General features: G+C 41.0%; 1 protein-coding gene across 1 annotated transcript in view; it reads right to left on the bottom strand.

Annotated features, from left to right (window-relative positions):
• The window catches only part of lamc3 (laminin, gamma 3), a 243,035-nt gene that overhangs the window by 140,862 nt on the left and 81,345 nt on the right, over positions 1-20,828 (bottom strand). The window contains exons 4-6 of the mRNA XM_088356238.1: positions 15,828-15,958; positions 9,414-9,601; positions 926-1,114 (exon numbers count right to left, since the gene is read on the bottom strand). Of these exons, the coding sequence (XP_088212364.1) occupies positions 926-1,114; positions 9,414-9,601; positions 15,828-15,958 (508 nt within the window). The remainder of the gene's footprint in view (positions 1-925; positions 1,115-9,413; positions 9,602-15,827; positions 15,959-20,828) is intronic.

The following is a 20,828-nucleotide window of genomic DNA, read 5'->3' as shown; positions in this document are numbered from 1 at the left end:
GTATTGGAGTCATCCAAAAGTAATTGAAAGTAATCAAGTTAAAGAATCCCTACCCAACTCTGCTCAAAACTCAGTGCGACTGCAAAATACGGTAGCTAAAGGTAGAAAGTTACATAACGGCGTTATTTTTCAGTAATGGGTTAATCTAACTCTATTTTGTTTGCTGTTCCTGACGGTCAAAAATGAAACTTTAACGCGTTGGATAAATCTGTTGGTGGATAAGGTAGGAAGTGTATACAGTAGCTATAGGCAGTGTTGGGAATAATGCCGTTATAATAACAAACATTACGTAACGGCGTAGTTTGTTCAGTAATGGGGCAATCAAACTTATTATTTTTTACACCGTTACCGACAGCCAAAAGTGGTGCGTTTTTGTACGTTTTATGTGTTTACATATGTGTGTTTATGTACGTTTTAGTGCGTTTTCTAGGACGTTTTTTTTGTGTATTTGCGAGCGTTTTCGGACTTTTTCGTGCGCCTTTATGTACATTCATGTACGTGTTTATGAACTTTTTTGTGCGTGTTCACGTCTGTTTTTTTTGTGTGTTGACGTACATTTTTGTGACGTTTACGTATGTATCTTTTCTTACTTTCACCATTTTCATACTACACTAAGAAATAAAAACAAAACAAAACCCGTGCGGTCGAGCACGATGTCAAGCTCCAGCACTCCCTTCACACCCTATATCTCCTACCTAGTGTATTCCGCCCTAAACAGGTTTTCTAAAAGTAAAATACTAGAAAATAGGCGCAAAAAAAAGCTAAAGGTCTCTTTGAACTCAGTTGGACATTGTTAAACCTTACTTGGATGAAGAGAATATTAAACTTTGAACTTTTTTCAATACACGACAAACGATGCACCCCAACTTTAATATTTCTTATGTGTGAATATTAAAAGATGTATTCGGTTTTTTGTCATACCTACCGTTGGCGTTGCATTCACACGGCAGACAGGGCTGGTCGGGCGACGCCCTGTAGTGGTTTTCCCGACAGCGTTCGCAGTGAGCGCCGTCTGTGTTCTCCCGGCACTCCAGACAGCGCCCCCCGCTGCCGGTGCTGCGGTACTGCTCTGCATCGAACGCGCATTTGTCCGAGCGGCCGCTGCAGTTGCATTCTGTAAGGAGAGGGGTCAGAAGAGAAGACGATAGGAGTAGACCAGCGTTAAGATCGGATTAAATAATCTAGCCCGACCCGACCCAGGCCCAAGGAGATGAAAGCCCGGCCCAAATAGAGCCTGACTAATTAACTTTATCTGCAGTACCAAGTCTGAATGGGATACTTTTTTGGGGGAAACATTTTTTCATTTTTTCAATAAATGTGTTTTTTGCTGTTTTGAGTCCATCATTTTACTTTTTATTTTTTAATCATATATTTATCCAAACTACTTCAGAAATCCCGATTTGTGTGTGACTGTTTGTAAGTGACCTATTGGCTCTCTAACGGCCAAACCGATTTTCGGGGAAATTTACAGTTGTATTCTCTGGGAGAGTCGAGGCAAATAACAACAAAATAAATAAACATTGGCTTTTGTGTGGTCTAGTCTTGTGGTGTCTCTACCGTCCTCTGGCGGCCAAATTGGGTGTTGCAGCTTGTTAGATTATTAACACGGGTCACTGAATATGTAGCCATAATAGCAGTTTTCCTGCTATATTAATTTCATTATTCAATCATTACATCATTACTTTGATAATCATACCATTAAATTATATGTTATGAATGCACTTTATGTTTTCGTGTGATGTTTCAATGTATCCATTCATTCAGTGGTGTTCTGATAAGTCTGCCCTGGAGGGAGCCATCATATTTTTATACCACCGGCATAATCCAGTTAGATCCAGTCCGAACAAAGGGTTTTTTGTGAAGATGCCTCTTCCTTGCCATTGCCTGGAAAATCCAATTTCAGTTTACTTTCATTTTTCAGCTAGGTTTCATTTTTGTCAGTCCACGCCCCATTCCTAAGTGGTCAGCCATTTCTTGATGCTTGTTTTGGGGAGGACTTTGTCCTGATCAAAAGCCCAGAATATTCGGTTTGTTTCTTATTTATACTTGGTGCAAATCCTGAACTTCTAACATGCGGCGAGACACGGATTGTCTCCGCCAAGGATTTCCAATCTTTTTCATGCTGAGGCCTATTTTTGTTACTTTTTAGTGCAAAGGGCACCCAGTCCTAAATATTTCCAAAATAATAATCATGTTATCATGTTACTACTATGTTGTAACTATTTTATTACCAGGTTTATTATTGGTAGTAGGGTTAAATGGACTCAGTCAAGTATTAAATCAATCATTTATAATCAATCACAATAATCCAGGAAAATGGTCAAATCAAGTCATTTTTATTTGTGTAACCCTTAATCACAAAGAGTCTCAAAGTGCTGAGCTATTTTTAGAACAAGTGCGCTGTGCTTAGGGGGCACCACATCGGAAACCTTTGGTCTACGCCAACAAGCTCCCAATCGCCGACAACTCCAAGCAGCCAAATCCAATCTTCTATCGGCCCGACAACGCTCGCCCATTTTGCTTGTTAAATAAAGTCAGCAAGAGAGAAGCCCGGCCCAACCCAACTTGATAATTGACAATATCGGCCCAACTCAGTCCGGAATTTAGGTCGAGCTCAAACCCTAGCTTAAGGTCTTACCACTAAATCAGGGGTGTCATACTCATTTTAACTCGGGGGCCACACGATAGAACAAACATTCTATCGGGGGCCGGACTAGTAGACTAAAGACAAAGAAAAAGAGAGATAAAGAAATAAGAGAGAGAGAGAGGGAGGGAAAATGAGAGAGGGCGGGACAAAGGAAGAGAGAGGGAGAGAGCGTGAGAAACAAAAGAGATAAAAAGAGCAGTCCTCAGGGAGGGAGAAAGAAAGGGAGAGGAAGAAAGAAATCCAAAGAGAAATAGTAAGACAGAAGGAGAGAAAAGAGAAAAGAAAGTTTGAAGGGTAGGAAGAGAGAAAGAGAAAAGAGAGAAAAGGAAAAAAGGAAGTTAAAGCAAAAGAAGTTAAAAAAGACACAGAGAGAGAAAGAGACAAAGAGCAACAAAGGAAGAGAAAAAGAGAGACACAGAGAGTGAAATGAAATGATCTGCATTTATATAGCGCTTTTTAAGTCAAGACTTTCCAAAGCGCTTTACAGTGTGCTTCACATTCCCCAATAGCGGCCGTGCAGCCATGTAAGGCGCTAACCTGCTTATTGGGGGTATTAGGAGTTCAGTGTCTTACCCAAGGACACTTCGACATGTAACGCGGATGAGCCGGGTTTCGAACTGCGATCACTTGATCCCAAGGCGAGCGCTCTACCTCCTGAGCCACTGCCGCCCCGAAGAGACAGAGACACAGAGCGGGAGAAAAGGTGTGGAATAGAGAGAGAGAGAGAGAGAGAGAAAGAGAGAGAGAGAGAGAGAGAGAGAGAGAAAGAGAGAGAGAGAGAGAGAGAGAAGTAAATACAAGTACAGTTCTTGTGAGAGGCACCTGGCTTTGGCAACATCAAGTGGACATATTTCAACCTGCAGTTTGTTTTTCTCTTGCACTCCCCTGAGTGTTGTCTCGCGGGCCGGATTCAATCCCTTAGCGTGCCTGATCTGGCCCGCGGGCCGCCTGTTTGACACCTGTGCACTAAAGGAAACACCCGGGCGGGGGCATACATGTGTGGCTATACTGGGGCATTCTGGGATGGAGCGATAAATGATAAACCGGTTGCTAATCCCATTTCACACGAGCCTAATGAGGATGCGATCTGCCGTCGGGCTGTTGCTGGGGGGATAATAGAGATAGTGTAATTTGTAATTTGTGTTGATACAAGTGCAAATTAGTCAGCTGATAAGACGGCATCCAAGCTCCGAGCGGCAAATCCCTCTCTAGTTTCTGCCCAGTCACCCCGAGGGGGGATTTAAGTGAAATTGCCCGTTTTATTACGAATACAGCTGGCTTTCTCTCTCTTTGACGTTCCGGTATAAGCCATATGCTTCGCCTCCTTCCATGCTAAAAAGTCCACCATGAGTCAGCCTGTCTGGTTTGAAAAACAAACTGCGGTTTTATTTTGCTAAAGTTCGAAAAGGGTCAGGCGGGTTAACAGCAACTGTTTTAGTGCTTTTCACTCTAGTGGAAGGTAAAAACAGTTGAAGTGCGGGGCAACGGTCAAGCTAGCGGCACCAATTCAAACGTCTGGAGTTGGTGGTGACGTGCAGTCGGGGGAGGTAATTCTGCCTCACCTGTCATTACGGAAATATACCGTAAAATCCGGACTATAAGCCGCTACTTTTTTCCCTAACTTTCAACCCTGCGGCATATTCAGTGATGCGGCCAATTTATGTAATTTTTCTAACGGCCGCTAGCGGCGCTCGAGTGTTGCTACCATTATAAGCCATTATAGTAGTGTTGCTACCATTAACTGCCCTGTCAAAGCTATATTATTATTATTTAGGGGAGGCAGTAGCTCAGGAGGTAGAGCGCTCGTCTTGGGATCAAGGGATCCCAGTTCGAATCCCGGCTTGTCCGTGTTACATGTCGAAGTGTCCTTGGGTAAGACACTGAACCCCTAATACCCCCAATAAGCAGGTTAGCGCCTTACATGGCTGCAAGGCTGCTATTGGAAAATGTGGAGCACATTGTAAAGCGCTTTGGGAAGTCATTGACTTGAAAAGCGCTATATAAATGCAGATCATTTCATTTTCATTTCATTTCATTTCATAAAGCTTTGAAAACTCTCTCGGTGTACCGTCTTTCTTTGTAAATATGTGTAACCCATGTATAATATGTATTTGCAACTGTATATTTGTGTAATGTATTTCTTTGTATTTATTTTAGACACTTATTCTGAGATGTTTTGCACGGGTGAATGTACATCACTCGGTGGAGGTACATACCTCCTTGTCCTTTCACCTTTCAGAGTCCGGCATGCGCTAACGTCTCCTCAGAGGCTCTTAGAACAGCTCGTCAGCGTCTCGTTTGTTGTTTCTGAGCGCTCTTTTAATTTGCATAACGCGACCCTGCAGGAGGTCTGAGTTGCCCTCATATTACTCCTCCGGGTTTGGTCTGGTGGGATTAGATGGTTGAGGGAGAGCTCCTTTTAGAGGGCCCTTGTTCTACGTGTATTTTTTCAGTAAACCATCAATGGGATTTGGTGCCTATCACCGGGTCTTTTTTTTAGAAGTGAAGCTAAGCAATGTTGACATGCTTATAACTGTATTGCATACTAGCTCACAAAAGAACCAATCAAATCATGTCCTTGAAAAGATAATTGCAAAAAAATATCTGTCTTCGAAAAGTAAATGAAATCAGCTATTATTGAACTAGGTAATTAAAAGCTATTTTTTTTCTGAAAAAGAGGAAAAAAGGTAAGAAGATGAACAGCCTACCTAACTATGTAATTACCTACCTTCCTACCAACCTACTTACCTACATACTTAACAACCTACCTACCTCATTACCTACTTACCTACCAACCTACAAAACAAATTAATGTACAGAATTTCCTACCTACCTACCTACCTCATTACCTACTTACCTACCGACCTACAAAACAAATTAATGTACAGAACTACCTACCTACCTACCTACCTACCTACCTACCTACCTACCTACCTACCTACCTACCTACCTACCTACCTACCTACCTACCTACCTACCTACCTACCTACCTACCTACCAACAAACAAAGCAAATACATGTAGTTACCTACCTATTTACCTACCTATTTACCTACCTACCCAAGTGCATACCTACCTAACTATGTACTTATCTACCTACTTACCTACGTACCTTACAACCTACCTACCTTATTACCTACCTACCTACCGACCTACAAAACAGTTTAATGCACATACCTACCTACCTACCTACCTACCTACCTACCTACCTACCTACCTACCTACCTACCTACCTACCTACCAACAAACAAAGCAAATACATGTACTTAAAGACCAACCTACTTACCTACATACCTAACAACCTACCTACCTTATTACCTACCTATATACCTACCTGTCCGATCTACAAAACAAATTAATGTACAGACCTACCTACCTACTTACCAACAAACAAAGCAAATGCGTGTACTTATCTAAATATTTTCCTACCTACCCAAGTACATACATACCTAACTATGTACTTACCTACCTACGTACCTAACAACCTACCTAGCTTATTAGCTACCTACCTACCGACCTACAAAACAGTTTAATGCACATACCTACCTACCTACCTACCTACCTACCTACCTACCTACCTACCTACCTACCTATACACCGACAAACAAAGCAAATACATGTACTTATAGACCAACCTACCTACCAACCTACTTACCTACATACCTAACAACCTACCTACCTTATTACCTACTTACATACCTTACCAATCTACAAAACAAATTAATGTACAGACCTACCTACCTACTTACCAACAAACAAAGCAAATGCATGTGTCGTGTCCAGCATGGTCGCCGTGGCAACCGGCTGGCCCCGCCCCCTGGGCAACAGCTGAAGCAGATCGCCTAATTTGCGTGTTTGCTTTTTAAGGGGCGTTTCGGGTTTTGCGGGTGCTGGCTCATTGCATTTTCTGTCTGCATTTCCCGTTCTGTTTTGCTCTGTCCTGTTTTGTTTGAGTCGGAAGAAACCTGTGTTTGCACGTATTTTGTTTAAGCCTGTTTGTTCTGTCTTGTCCCTGAGTTTTGGACGACTTTTATTTTGGTAAATAAAAGTTTTGATCATCAACGCAATTGAGTTCTCCCTTCCTGCCTCCTGCCTCCATTCTGGTCCGGTCTTCCTCGTGACAGCATGTACTTACCTAAATATTTACCTACCTACCCAAGTGCATACCTACCTAACTATGTACTTACCTACCTAGTTACCTACGTACCTAACAACCTACCTACCTTATTACCGACCTACAAAACAGTTTAATGCACAAACCTACCTACCTACCGACAAACAAAGCAAAACAATGCACCTACTTATATACTTACCTACCTACCTACATACATACTTACCTACCTACCTACCATGTTCCTCAATCGGGTAATCTTAGACAAATGGTCACCATTCATTCATGTTGTTATCTCTTCTATTAAATAAACAAAGCACTCTCTCAAAAAAGCCTGAAACAGGGAAGGTCAAAGAATCATGGACCAAAAATTGAACAAACAGTATTTTATACTCGGAAAAAAAAAATCCTAAGAACTTCTGCCTTTCTGATGTGTTCATTTAGTATTACACAGCGCTGATTAAGTCCCTATTTCATTTAAAGCGCTTGCTGCCTGGAATTAAAAGTAAGCGTAATTAAAAACGAACGCACTGCATAATCGACTTCAATCGGGTGGGGGGACTTGTACTTTATGTTATTATTCCCCCCGAAGCGAGTCGGCCCTGACAGCCTTCCGTCAAAGCTTGATGAGCCAAGACTGATAAACGCTCCAATCCGCGCATTCTGCGGATGCTTCTGGCAAACAGATGTGCAAGCGACATCAAAATGTACGCCTCAACACACAAAAAAAAAAAAAACACAGATGCCGCTTCAAAGGTACAATGCGTTCCAGAAATTCCTGCATATTTATAGAATGTGCGGCAGCAGCTTTCACTGATTTTTTTATTTTTCAAATCGTGTCATCATTTGAGCTGGGCCCGAGACGAACGGTTTTAGAAGTTATCATCTTGAATGACGATTCAACAATAACTTTAAAAAAAGTAGAACGATGTGTCGAGCCATACACAACTATGTAAGGGAGTGAGTAAGTGAGAAGAGAGCATTTTTATAATGAATGAATCAATTAATGAAATAATAAATGATTCAACCGACCGACAGTAATGATTAAAAAAAACATATCACAACACTGAAGCTCCTTCACCATTTAACTAACTAACTAACTAACTAACTGACTGAATGATTGGCGGACCAAGGCACTTGACCTATAACTGTGACCTATTAAAATGTAACCAACTTACCAGCCAATACAAAAAACAAATGTATACGATGAAATTAAAATAAATGAATTAATTAGTCAACCAACCAACTTTAAAAAATAAACTCAAGACACTGAAGACCCTCCACCATTTGACCTACTAGATAACTAACTAACTGACCGACTGGCAGGATGACTGGCTGACCAAGGCACTTGTACTCGAACTGTGACTAATTAAAATGAAACCAACTGACCCGCCAATACAAAAACAAATGTAAAACATAAAATTAAAACAAATTAATTAACGAGTCACTCTATCAACCAGCCAACCAACCAGCCAACCAACCACCAAACCACAATAAATTTAAAAAATAAACACAAGACACTGAAGACATCATTCGACTAACTAGCTAACCAACCAACCAACCAACCAACCAACCAACCAACCAACCAACCAACCAACCAACCAACCAACCAACCAACCATAATACATTTAAAAAATAAACAGAAGACACTGAAGACATCATTTGACCAACTAGCTAACCAACCAACCAACCAACCAACCAACCAACCAACCAACCAACCAACCAACCAACCAACCAACCTTAAAAAAATAAACATAAGACATTGAAGAGCTTCCACCATTTGATTAACTAGCTAACCAACCAACCAACCATATTAAATCTAAAAAATAAACACAAGACAATGAAGACACTATTTGACTAACTAGCTAACCAACCAACCAACCAACCAACCTTAAAAAAATAAACATAAGACATTGAAGAGCTTCCACCATTTGATTAACTAGCTAACCAACCAACCAACCAACCATAATAACTTAAAAAAACACAAGACACGAAAGACCCTCCACCATTTGAATAAAAAGCCAGCCAACCAACCAACCAACCAATCAACCAACCAACCAACCAACCAACCAACCAACCAACCAACCAACCAACCAACCAACTCATTAACCAGCCAAATAACCAACCCACCAACCAACCAACCAACCAACACACCAACCAACACACCAAATAACCAAAAACCCACACACCAAATAACCAACCAACAAAATAATCAACCCACCAACCAACCCACCAACTAACCCGCAAACCAACCAAATAACCAACCCACAAACCAACAAAATAACCAACCCACCAGCCAACCCATCAACCAACCCACGAACCAACCAACACACCAACCAACCCACCATTTCACTCACTCACTCACTCACTCACTCACTCACTCACTCACTCACTCACTCACTCACTCACTCACTCACTCACTCACTCACTCACTCACTCACTCACTCACTCACTCACTCACTCACTTTGGCATATATCAGTGCAAATTGCAAAGCATGTCTAGGTTGCAAGGTAAATAACTACGATTTTGGAGCAATTAGTTCTGTAGTTCATGAAAATATCATCACCAAGACGAATTGGACCGAGAAACCCATCAAGATTCTAATTTAAAGAAAAAGCTCTGCTTGCTCGCTATTTAATAGCTAAGTCAACCTACGCAAGCACTCATTAGCCGATTCTCCGGTGGCCCTCGCCCAGGGTCTGTCCTGGTAGAAGGGCTGACATTTCTGGCAATCGTCTCCGGCTGTGTGATGCTGGCAGGTGCAGACCAAGCGTCCATCTCCGTCTTCTCCATCGTCTTCTGTTGTCCACACGCACTCGCTAGCGTGGCCGTTGCACTTGCACCTAAGGATGAGACGGGTTAACCACCATCAACCAATTGACCAGACAAGCGGACAACAAACCGAAATAGATCAACTTATGTTTGTTATTTAACCACTTAGATCAGGGGTTTGGCAACCCAAAATGTTGAAAAACATTCCATTTATCCATCCATCCATCCATTATCTGCACCGCTTTTCCTCTGTAGGGTCCCGGGGGTGCTGGAGTCCATCCCGGCCATCCTCGGGCAGTGGGCAGGAGACACCCTGAACTCGTTGCCAGCCAGTCGCAGAGCACACAGCTCATTCACACCAAGGGAAAATTTGGACCAGCCAATCAACATGACATGCATCTTTTTGGAATGTGGAGTGCCCAGAGGAAACCAATGGAAGCACGGGAAGAACATGCAAACTCCACACAGGAAAGTTTGATCCCATGACCTCCGAACTGTGCCACACACGCGCTAACCACTGCGCTGCCGTGCTGCCCTGAACGAGACATATTGGACAAAAACAAACCCCAACATATTTTGGAACAGCAAAAAAAATAAATGTTCATATAATCCATTTGCATCTATATTCATTGGAAAAAGTTAAGGATGTTTTTGTATCATTGAAATAAAAGACAAAATAAATAAATCGTTGGGAAACTTTAACGATCATATTGTCCTTCTGTTCTGTTTGTTCTCTCTCTGTCTGTTCTTTCTCTCTCTCTATTCTCCATTCCTTATTTGGTCACTGACTTTTAGGTATTATTTTCCTCCCCATAGCTCTTGTCACCTTTCTTAATTTTCCCATATTTTTCCTCATATTCTTTCCTTTATCAGTGCTCTGTCCCCTTAGTTCCTTTCTAGTTTGTTGTCTATCTCAAAACACAAAAGTCACAGCTCTGTTGTTTATCCTGTAGGACCTTCAGGATTACAAATACTACCTGATGAACTATTGGACTGTTGATTTACTGGAGCACCGAACTTTTTCCTGTCTATTGGATCATGTTTGTTTGCCTCCGGTTTCCTGGATACTTTTGCCTCGCTGCCTAGCTTTCCTGTAGCGAACCTTGCTCTCAAAGGACCACAGTTTTAATATACTTATCTATACTTCACACTTCTTGTGAGTTCATGACAAATACAGTAGTACCTCTTCATCCAAGCTTAATTTGGTTCAGGGTCAAGCTTCTAGCTTGAATTGCTCGTGTAAGGAGCAACTTTTCCCCATTTGAAATCATTTAAAGTACCGTATTTTTCGCACTTTAAGGCACACCTAAAACCCTTTATTTTTTTTCAAAAACTGACCACGCGTCTTTTAATACAGTGCGCCTTATATATGGATCAATATTAAGTCGCAAGGTCTCGCAACAAAGGCAAGCAGCCGCCGACTCGATTTTCCCCCGAAGGTCAAGTAGTCCAAAGTATATGCTGGGATTTATATACCGGTGTTTTGTTTCCTAACCAATGTGTCAATCATCATTTGATTGACACATTGGTTAGGAAACTATTGGTCAGTCACTATTGGCTAAAGATATTCTGAGGTAAAGGGGGCGGATCCTTTTTATCATTTACAGGCTCGCATAGGCTAAAGGGGCGAAACAAAGCCTGCAATTGGCCGAAAAAAATGAATGCGAATCACACGTTAGGTTGCACTACGGCATAGAGAAAACATTTTTTACTATTCTGTATTTGTAAATATTTGACTCTCCTGGATTTACTACACTCACGGTTGTAAGAAGACCATGGTTACGTATCATTATTGAACGTGATGGCTGCAAGAGAACTTAGGTGAGCTATGCGGCTTTATATTTTCCCGGTATCTTGTTTTAGAAGGATCTTGATGTTTCTGTGATGAGTCTATTTTAAACTAAATTCAATTCAAAGTGTTTATTGTCATATGCATAGTAAAGAACCCCGTTTCCCTGCACAATAAAATTCTTACTTTGCTGTCCACACAGTTGCCAGCAAAAAATAAAATGGAAACTGAGAAATGTATGGCATTTCTTGAATCCCAAGACTTTAACCTTCCGAATGATATTTGGAACGATGCATTTGAGTGATTGGTGACATCGTACACACTGTTTCCGTACATGTCTGAGACACGTATTTGCTTCTTTGCAAGCTTTCGGAATGTTGAGGGGGTAATAAGTTTGACTGAACTATCTGACTGTTTTGTCGACGTTCCAATTGTAGCGCCTTATAATCAGGTGCGCCTTATGTATGGAAAATATAGGACCAAAAACTATTTTTTTGGGGGTGCGCCCTACAACTTGGTGCGCCTTATAGTGCGGAAAATACGGTAGTTTGCAAACTGAAACCGGCTGTTTCCGGCAGTAAGCAGTTACAAGTGGTGAGCGGTCTCAAGTGGTCTCTAGTGGTAGCCTCTGGGACTGCTCGAGAACTGGATTTTTCTTCGTATAGCAAACAAGACTTGTGTCATGTTTATAGGTGCTTATATAAAGATGGACTACTGAACATTAAGATCGTATATGTTGACAGGTATGTAAAATCAACAACTGCCAGACTAGCAAAACGTGCAAACCGTCCAAAACAACAACAAGCAGACTCCAGAAACTTCCCAAAAACCTTTAGGCATGTGTGGTCTTCTCAAGTTTGGGTAGATACACTAATTTGCCCGGAAGAATCTCCCCCAGGAGAAGTCAACCATTCCATGATAGCAGCAGGTTCTGTCAAGCGAACAGTCGGGTTGGTGACCGATCCTTCCCGTCATATCACTACCTCGCAGTTTGCCTGAGGCTTCCCTTATTGATCCTGTCACTCAAACAACAGCGGTGGAAGGAATTTCAAACTGTTGGCAATACACATCACGTGCCGGCTCGAAGGCCCTTTTGCTCGTAATACTCGTACTGCTGCGCAACGCCTGTGCTTTTATGAAAATGTCACGCTTGCCGCCGTGCTGATGATGGTGTCGTGAAAACGGCTCGCGTGGACTGACTAACGCGTTGTCATGCGGGTCTCCTCCCTCAGGTGTCCCAGACGTTGCCGGGCGATCTGTCACGGAGGTGCTGTTGAGCTTGAGCAGCCGTGACAGGTGTCAGATCAATTTGAGGCTCCGGCTGAAGGCTTCGTCGCAAATACTTAACAGCTCTACCTGCGCCGGGCAAGGTGCCGACTGTTACGCTTTTTCTCTGTCGGAGGAGTGTTAAACAACTGTTGTCTTAAGTCTTACTGCAGAATGTGTTTTTTCCTCATACAGGTCAACGACAGCTAGCATAGGTATAGAAAGTTATGCGTGGATTGTTATAAGGGTTTTATCAGAATGAGACCTGGTTGGGAGAGGAGTGCCCGCAGGTCTGGTCTACTGCGGCTAGGATACGTAACAACTCTCACAAACTACCCATGCTGAGCCTATATCTCACCAACACTCTATCCATTACCCATGAAACGGATGACCTGGGGCTTCAACTTGTGCTTCATACAATGCCAGAATCAAAGGTTTACTGTCTTAACCAGACTTAGAGAAACTTATCCATGCATTTATCTCTAGCAGGTTAGACTACTGTAACGGCCTTCTGACTGGACTTTCTAAACGAGCTGTAAGACAGCTGCAGAACATCCAGAACGCTGCTGTTCAGGTCCTGACTAGAACCAGGAAGTACGACCATATTAGCCCTGTGCTCAAGTCTCTGCACTGGCTTCCTGTCGCTCAGAGAATAGACTTTAAAACAGCTCTGCTGGTGTATAAGTCTCTTCATGGTCTAGCACCAAAGTACATCTGTGACATGTTGGTCCCATATGAACCATCTTGGACCCTGAGAACCTCAGGGACAGGCCTTCTGCTGGTGCTCAGAGCCAGTACTAAACAGGGTGAAGCTGCGTTTCAGTTCCATGCAGCTAAACTCTGGAATAGTCTTCCTGATGACGTCAGACAGGCGTCTACTCTGACAATGTTTAAGTCTAGGCTGAAAACAGCTCTGTTCAACTGTGCATACAACTGAAAGGGTTCACTTTGAATTGCCTTGTGTATGAATTGTGCTATACAAATAAACTTCCCTTGCCTTGCCTACATTCCTGACGTTTGTATTTTAATCGTCACAGACTCCACCCTACTTACGAACGAGGTTCTGGACAATCATTCGTAAATGGTTTGCTTTTATATAGCGCTTTTCAAGTCAATGAAGAACTCCCAGAGCAATGTGCTTCACACTTACCCATTCACACACTCACACACACACTCACACACCAATAGGGATTCTACCTGCTTATTGGGGGCATTAGGGATTCAGTGTCTTGCCCAAGGACACTTCGACATATAACACGGAGGAGCCGGGAATCGAACCTGCGATCTCTTGATCCCAAGACGAGTGCTCTACCTCCTGAGCCAACGCTGCCCTTTGTAAGTGAAATTTGTTCGAAAGTTGCTTCAGTGCTATATTTTGTATGCTTAAGGTTTGTATAAGTATGTTTCAGGCTTTTATAAATAATCTTTATTGTTCTGTACTAAAAAAATAAACATTTTATAAAATAATATGCTCTATAAAGATAAATAAAGTAAAGTTTAACTTACTTTCGGAAGATGGGTTTCAAGAGTTAGGCGACTTCCTCCTCCGTGGTAGAAAGTGGCCGAAAAAAAGCGATCCAACCATTTTCTCAACCGCATCAAGCTTTCTTGTTACACTTTCATTTCAAATGAAACATTTTGCCTCTTCTTTACACGTTACACCAACCATATTAAATGGAGGCACGAGATATTAAACAATAAAAAAATTAAAGTTCCTAGCGCGCTGGAGATACAGTATAGAATGTCTACACACAAACTAGGAAAAAGAAGCGTAATTCTTCTTTCGGGTGGATGCAGAGTGACCTCTCACAGCGCCACACGCCGGTAGCGGCAGAAATAAGCACTACAGTAATGTCCTCCACTTGGAAAAAGGTGCAAACAATACAAATTGTAACTGACAGCAATGTCTAGATATTTTTCGTATATACCGTTTTTCGTAGGTCGAGTGGTCATAGGTAGGGGAACGTCTGTATCATCTATTCTCCAGTTGTTATGATTAGGCAGTCTCATCACCACCACTTGGGTTTGATTCTTGTTTCATCGAAACGCAAAGTTGGAAGCAATGTTCCCTCTAATTTTCCGCGGGTCTGAGCGTTTACACAAGGTCGGGGTGCAACGCTTGAAACTACAGTGAGCAACCATAATCCCAAGTGTGGCAAGATAATTCATTATCAAACATGTCCAAAACTTGACATCAAGTTACTTTTGCTGAGTTTCCGGGAATACAAAATGATTTTTCTCTTTTGAATGAATTAACTCATGTACTATTACAAAGGTTGTACGGCCTACAAACGTCGTTTGTTCTTACAATTCTTTCACAAGATATCCATTTCTTTTTATTTCCTGATATATTTTGTCGCATAATATTAACATTTTTGGGGGCTCATTTAGTCGGTTGTACGAGACAGAACTGTACTTAATCACATTTTTTTTAGTGGAAGTACAATGTTGGCAACAAGATTTACTTGATATCATTGGAAATTATTCGAATGCAACACAAACTTCTTCTTTTTTCCGTGTTTTTTTTTTTTTAATTTCTTTAAAAAATCTCACTGTGATTATTTTTTCCGAGCTGTTCCTTTTTCTTTTTGTTCTCTATTTAATTTTTTCCTAAATTTCTTTCTTTTCTTTTTTTCTGGCTTTTTTTCTAAATTTTTCCTTCCTTTTTCTCTTCCTTTTGTTTCTTTTTTTCAGCTTTTCACTACTTTTTCATTTTGGTATTTTTTTCGTTTTTGTTCTATTCCCCCCTTCCTATAAGTCCTTTTGTGCATCATTTTACATAATATTTGGTCATGTTGGGATGAAAGAAGCAAAAACAACCTGAAGAGCCGTTTAGGACCCGAAGGAGCCGATTCCTTTTAGTGAGCCGAGCCGAAGAAGCCGGTTCTCGACCAACTCTACTAACTTTACTCAACTTTGTTCTACTTCGACATTGACTTCAAAATACCACATTTAGGACACAACGTCAGGGGAACTTGTGTATTTTTACCTTAATGCACTGTAACTTTGACTTAAGTCGATTCTTAATTAGTAATTTTCAGCCCTGATTTTTGTGCGCTGGCTAGATTTTCTTGCGCAATGAGAATGTGCGAGCAGTGCGCAATGGTTGGAAGTCAGAAAGAGCGATTTTGTATAAAAAATGAGGGGGTGTGCATCATCCACGAGTGCACACTATACATGCATAAATACGGTACCCGTCCCATTTAACGTGTCCCACTTGTACGTTGCCAAGCATCCGTTACCTGCCGCCTACGGAGAAATCGGAGATGGCATAGAAGTACGAGCGCAGCACTTTGGCGTCCTTGAAGACTTCGTCGCCGAAGGTGTTCAGTCTGTCAAGCGACACGAGCAGGTCGGTCGCCGTCACCCACTCCTGCAAAACCGAAAACGGCAAGATATTATTTTTCTTTTTTTTTTCGGACACCTTTCATGGCAATGGTAGAAAGACCAGGAATTAGTCAGCGGGAGTTGGCACCACTCTCGTAATTTCAAAAAAAGATTCAAACGGAATATATTTACAGAAGGTGCAAATTGGTAAAAGTGTAGATAATTGGATTGCCTCATTTTTGCGATTCTTTAGAGAACTTGTTATTTTTAAAGAGAAACAAATTATATCTTCAGAACATTTTTATGGTTTAACCATCAGGCTTGGAGAGTAAGGGAATACATGTAACGGTGTTAAGTAATTAGGATACAAAACTATGTAATTGTATTCTGCAACCTCAGTGGAACTGTTTACATCTAGGCTTAAAACACACTTATTGTCGTGATTACCGATGTGAATCACCTGTGCCCGATCATTTGGCGCCAACCGCTGTTGTAGAATTCAACATTGGAGAATTTGTCGGTTCGATAGATAAGTAGATAAGGGAACAGATAAACAGAAGCCAGCGTGGAGGGAGAGACGTTTATTGCAACGAAGGTTCTCTCAGCGAGCTGTTTACAAGACAATGGTTTTAAAGCAGTAGTGACGTTTACGCTTGATTGAATACACCCCAAAAGGCGGTCCCGTATCCCGAATGAGTACGTGACCAGTCCCGTGTACGCCGTATGAGTACGTGACCGTTCCTTGCACGCCGTCTGGCAACGGTATCTTCAAGGTAAACTCTAATCGTCTGGTAACGGTATTCAACCGAGGTCACCCCGACCTTTTCCCACAAGCAAGTAATGTATTGTAAGTTAATGTAGACATGTATGCAAATCTATTTCTATACATGCAAGTGCAAATGCTTTTGAGGATTTGCCACAACATAATCCCCCCTTTTTTTTTTTTTTTCCTTTGAATGGAAATTAAAATTGAAAAGGAAAACAGAGTAGTGGCAAATTATTACCAATCGTAGATATCAATACAGGACAGAGTTTACGCGAATCGAAAATAAAATAAAATTCCGGCGGTCAACCTGCTGTGATTACTCTAACTTTCATTATTCATGTTTCATTAAATAAAAAGAAAAAGAAAAAACCCCTAACACTCCAAACATCTGACCCATGCACTAACCCCCCCTTCATTTATCTTTATCCGTACATACTGTATTATACACGTGGACCGTCGACGGTTGATCGGTACGTGATAAAGGTAAATGAATAATTAAACTGATCAGCGATAACAAATTTTGGTAACAGCCGTCGATACATTTCAAGATGAGTGCATGACTGGATAGTGATAACATCGGCCTTTGGCCTGACCCCTGTGAACAATTTGAAGACCATGCACTGTCGTATTCGTCAACGGGTGTCGTGAAGTCAGATGTTGGAGTGAGTGTTATCCCAGCAGGCATCACGCTCAGTTTCCATGCAGCCAAAAACCCGGAAGCGACGATGACCATCCCAGGCAGCAGCTTGTTCCCCGGCAGTGTGACATACCAACAAAAGAATCATAATTAGAAACCAATATATTTGTTGCTGTTATTCCTAGTGCTATACAGTGTGTTGCATGTTTAACAATAGTGCCAATTGATATCGTATTCAGACCAGATCATCATATGTGTCTCTTTCCACAGATGCTCCATTATGTAATGTAATTTAGACTGACTATTAACGTTGCCAAATAAAATTCAAGGTTTTGAATTTAGTTGAGTCATCTGTTCTCCCTCAGGAATAGGCTTGGATATTTAATCACTAACTGTGCTCATTGAGCTTCTTGCCACCCTAGTATTAGCTACTACTGTCATTTGTTCTCCAAAAGTCTTAAGAATTCCTCTTTTAAGAATAGGTATGGCACAGAAACACAACAAACACATAATTATTACGACAGTTAGCACGAAAATTTCTCCCCTTCGCTAACATACCACCCCAGTACCCAAATGTATACGAGAACCAATCAAAAGAGATACTGTTCTTTTCAGTATTTACTGTCACTTCATTGCTCAACTCACGAATCTTTGATAGTGCTTTTGTGAAGCTTCCTGCTTCGGATGTATTTAAAGGTATATACGTACAGCCTTCCTCCTTTATCATATGACACACCTATACTGGCTAAAAGAAAATCGAAGGCCTGATGATTCTGCCAGGCCATCCTAGACGTCTCATGTAATTGCTCTCCTACTGCACTAAAGGCCTCGTTAATGTAATTAATAAACATTGTTGGTTGTAATAAATGTAGTTAATCCATTTTGCGTTCTTATTCTGAGTTATCCAGATAAACACCGATCCTAATCCAGACTTAATTTCATTGCTAGCTATAAATTACTCTGGAACTACTCTCGGTTGTCCGATGTTATTTAGCCATACCCGTCCACATACTTATGTTTTCTTTACTCCGGCCAATCGTCAACAAAGATATTTCATTTAATTGCTTTTTCCCCTTTTCATTTCTTCCTTTTCTCACTTGTATGTCCCTCTCTTCTCTTTTCCTCAACGCCTACTTTCTTTTCGCCTTTTTATTTCCTCCTTTGCTAACTCTTATCTTTCTGTATTTGTAACTTCCTTACTTGCTTTGCCAACTATCCATTTTCTACATAACTTTACCTTCTCCTACGCCCTCTAACACATGCTTTTTAGCCCACTAGTGTAATGGGAAATTGACATATAACCATCTCACTTAATCTTTCAATCTATTTATTTATTTTTCCCAAACCAATTAAATCTACTATTCTAGCTTCACCTACTTCATTTGAAAACGACGTGCATTGATCTACAACGATTCATCTTACTCATTTGTATTCCATTCAATGAATATTTCCTCCATATTCAATGAAAATAAAAGTATTTACTCACGCTTTTTCACTATTCTCGTACAACAATGCTTTTCATTTTCAAATTACCCAATTTAATTCACTCAATTGGATTTTTCCTCGTCTTCACATTCCTTTATTATCCAATTTTTAACTGAAAAACGAAACATTTTTATTCATTTTCTGTCACTATTCCATCTTTCTATGGTGTGGTTCTGGCATTAACTCTATGAATCTGAAATAACTCAACATAATTTTTCTAAACTTACCACTCCTAAATTTATAGTTTTCCAATTGAAAAAACAGAAAAAATTTGGACCGTAAAAAATATTTATTGGAACCCCTTAGGCCCCTATGCGTTATGTTGTACACCCTTAGCGTCAAACACTGATTTCCCAAAAAACGAACATTTTCGATTCCTGACGCGATGTGCTCTCGGTTCCCCCCAAAAACAATATTTTTAAACGGTCTTACTGTTGATAACAAAACGTTTCTGTCGTTGCATTGTGCACTTAAATTCGCTTCCTTTTTCTTCTTTGTTAAAAACGCACGCGCTCTCGTCCGCGGCAATTTTCCTTCGTATTTTTCTATTTTTTCTTTTCAGTTACGTGGGCCGCTTAAACGCTAGTACAAACAAACATATAAGACAAAGAAAAAAGAGAATACAGGAAAGGATACAAACATTTACACATTGAACAAACATAAAACATATGACAAGACAAATGGCCCACAAAAACTTAATTTGCTTAGTCAAATTAAGTCAGTGCACATTGAGACCATGCGCCTACACAACTACCGAGTTAGGGTTACGGTTTTCCTCTTCTACACAATTCCCCGAATTTTACGTACTGGCCGTGCACTCATTTCTGGCTGTCGGCGTTGTAACATCACTCTTTAGTGCTGTCGCCGTGGGTGTAGGTTTTTCTGGACTTTGGTGTGTCAGTACCCTTCTCGCCTGTATCGTCACATTAAGATTTAGCCTATTAGTACTGTCGTTAACATATTTGGTTTCTGGTAGTCCGTCGGCACTCCGACTGGTTGCACGTTTCTCTGACTCACCCCATGATACCCGGAATTTCAGTAATTCAAACTTGTCTTCTATCGCAAATTGCACTATTTATACACGTCCTTCTACTCAATCAAGGAAGCAAGGCTTAGGGCGCTCTGAGGAGAGGGATGACTGAGAATGGGCGCCAAGAGTGGACTGAGAGTGTGATCGTGGCCACTGTGTTGTGCGGTGCAGAGTCGATTCAGTTTTATTAAGACGACAGCAGTGTGTGTGTGTGTGTGTGTGTGTGTCGTCGTATCGATACTAATAACTACAAGGAGTGGAATGGAACTATGACGACTATAACATGAAACCAAACGAGACGTCACGCTCTATAGAGAATTTACCGACCTATTTCATCCTCGCCTACAATCAGCTCAAAATTTTTCCAACATTCTGCTTCTTAAAAGAACCTAAAAAAAAATCAGTCATTAAAAGCGCAATTAACCACCAGTCCATCGTCCCAAAAACAATAGTTTTAAGTCAATGGTGGGCAAACTTTTGTCGTCACGGCCTGAGGACACATCCAGTATTTCTCATTTACAATTATGATGTTGTATTTTATTATATTTAATTCCTGTTTATTTATTTTGTGTAATGGTTGCACATCAAACTGAAATATTAGCGTTTGTTCCTTGTTATTTTTCCTTGCCCGTTCTGAGTAAAAGCCTGTTTTATGAGTATTCCTAGTTTGAGTTCCTGTTTGCCTGTAAGCCTGTTTTTGTTTTGTTTTGTCCCTGGGTGTTGGACAATTTTGCTAAATAAAGTAACTGGTCGTTACGCGATTGAATTCTGGTCCGCTCTGCACTTAACTCAACCATTCCTGCAGTAGTATCTTACAATATTTACTAAATTCTGTAGTATTTTCGAAGTTGGTTGCAGTACACTTGAGGCTATATTTTTTCAGGATTTCTTTAGTAGCGCTAGTATTAATGCTGTTGTAGTTTTGTAGCAGTATTCTTGCAGAATTTCTGTAGTTGGTCTTTTTAGAATTATAGCCGTACCATATACTATGTCCCATT

The sequence above is a fragment of the Urocampus carinirostris genome, chromosome 16 (assembly GCF_059441175.1).
Source record: "Urocampus carinirostris isolate Australia breed hairy pipefish chromosome 16, RoL_Ucar_1.0, whole genome shotgun sequence".
Taxonomy (NCBI): Eukaryota; Metazoa; Chordata; class Actinopteri; order Syngnathiformes; family Syngnathidae; genus Urocampus; species Urocampus carinirostris.
This window is presented reverse-complemented; position numbering and strand designations above follow the sequence as displayed.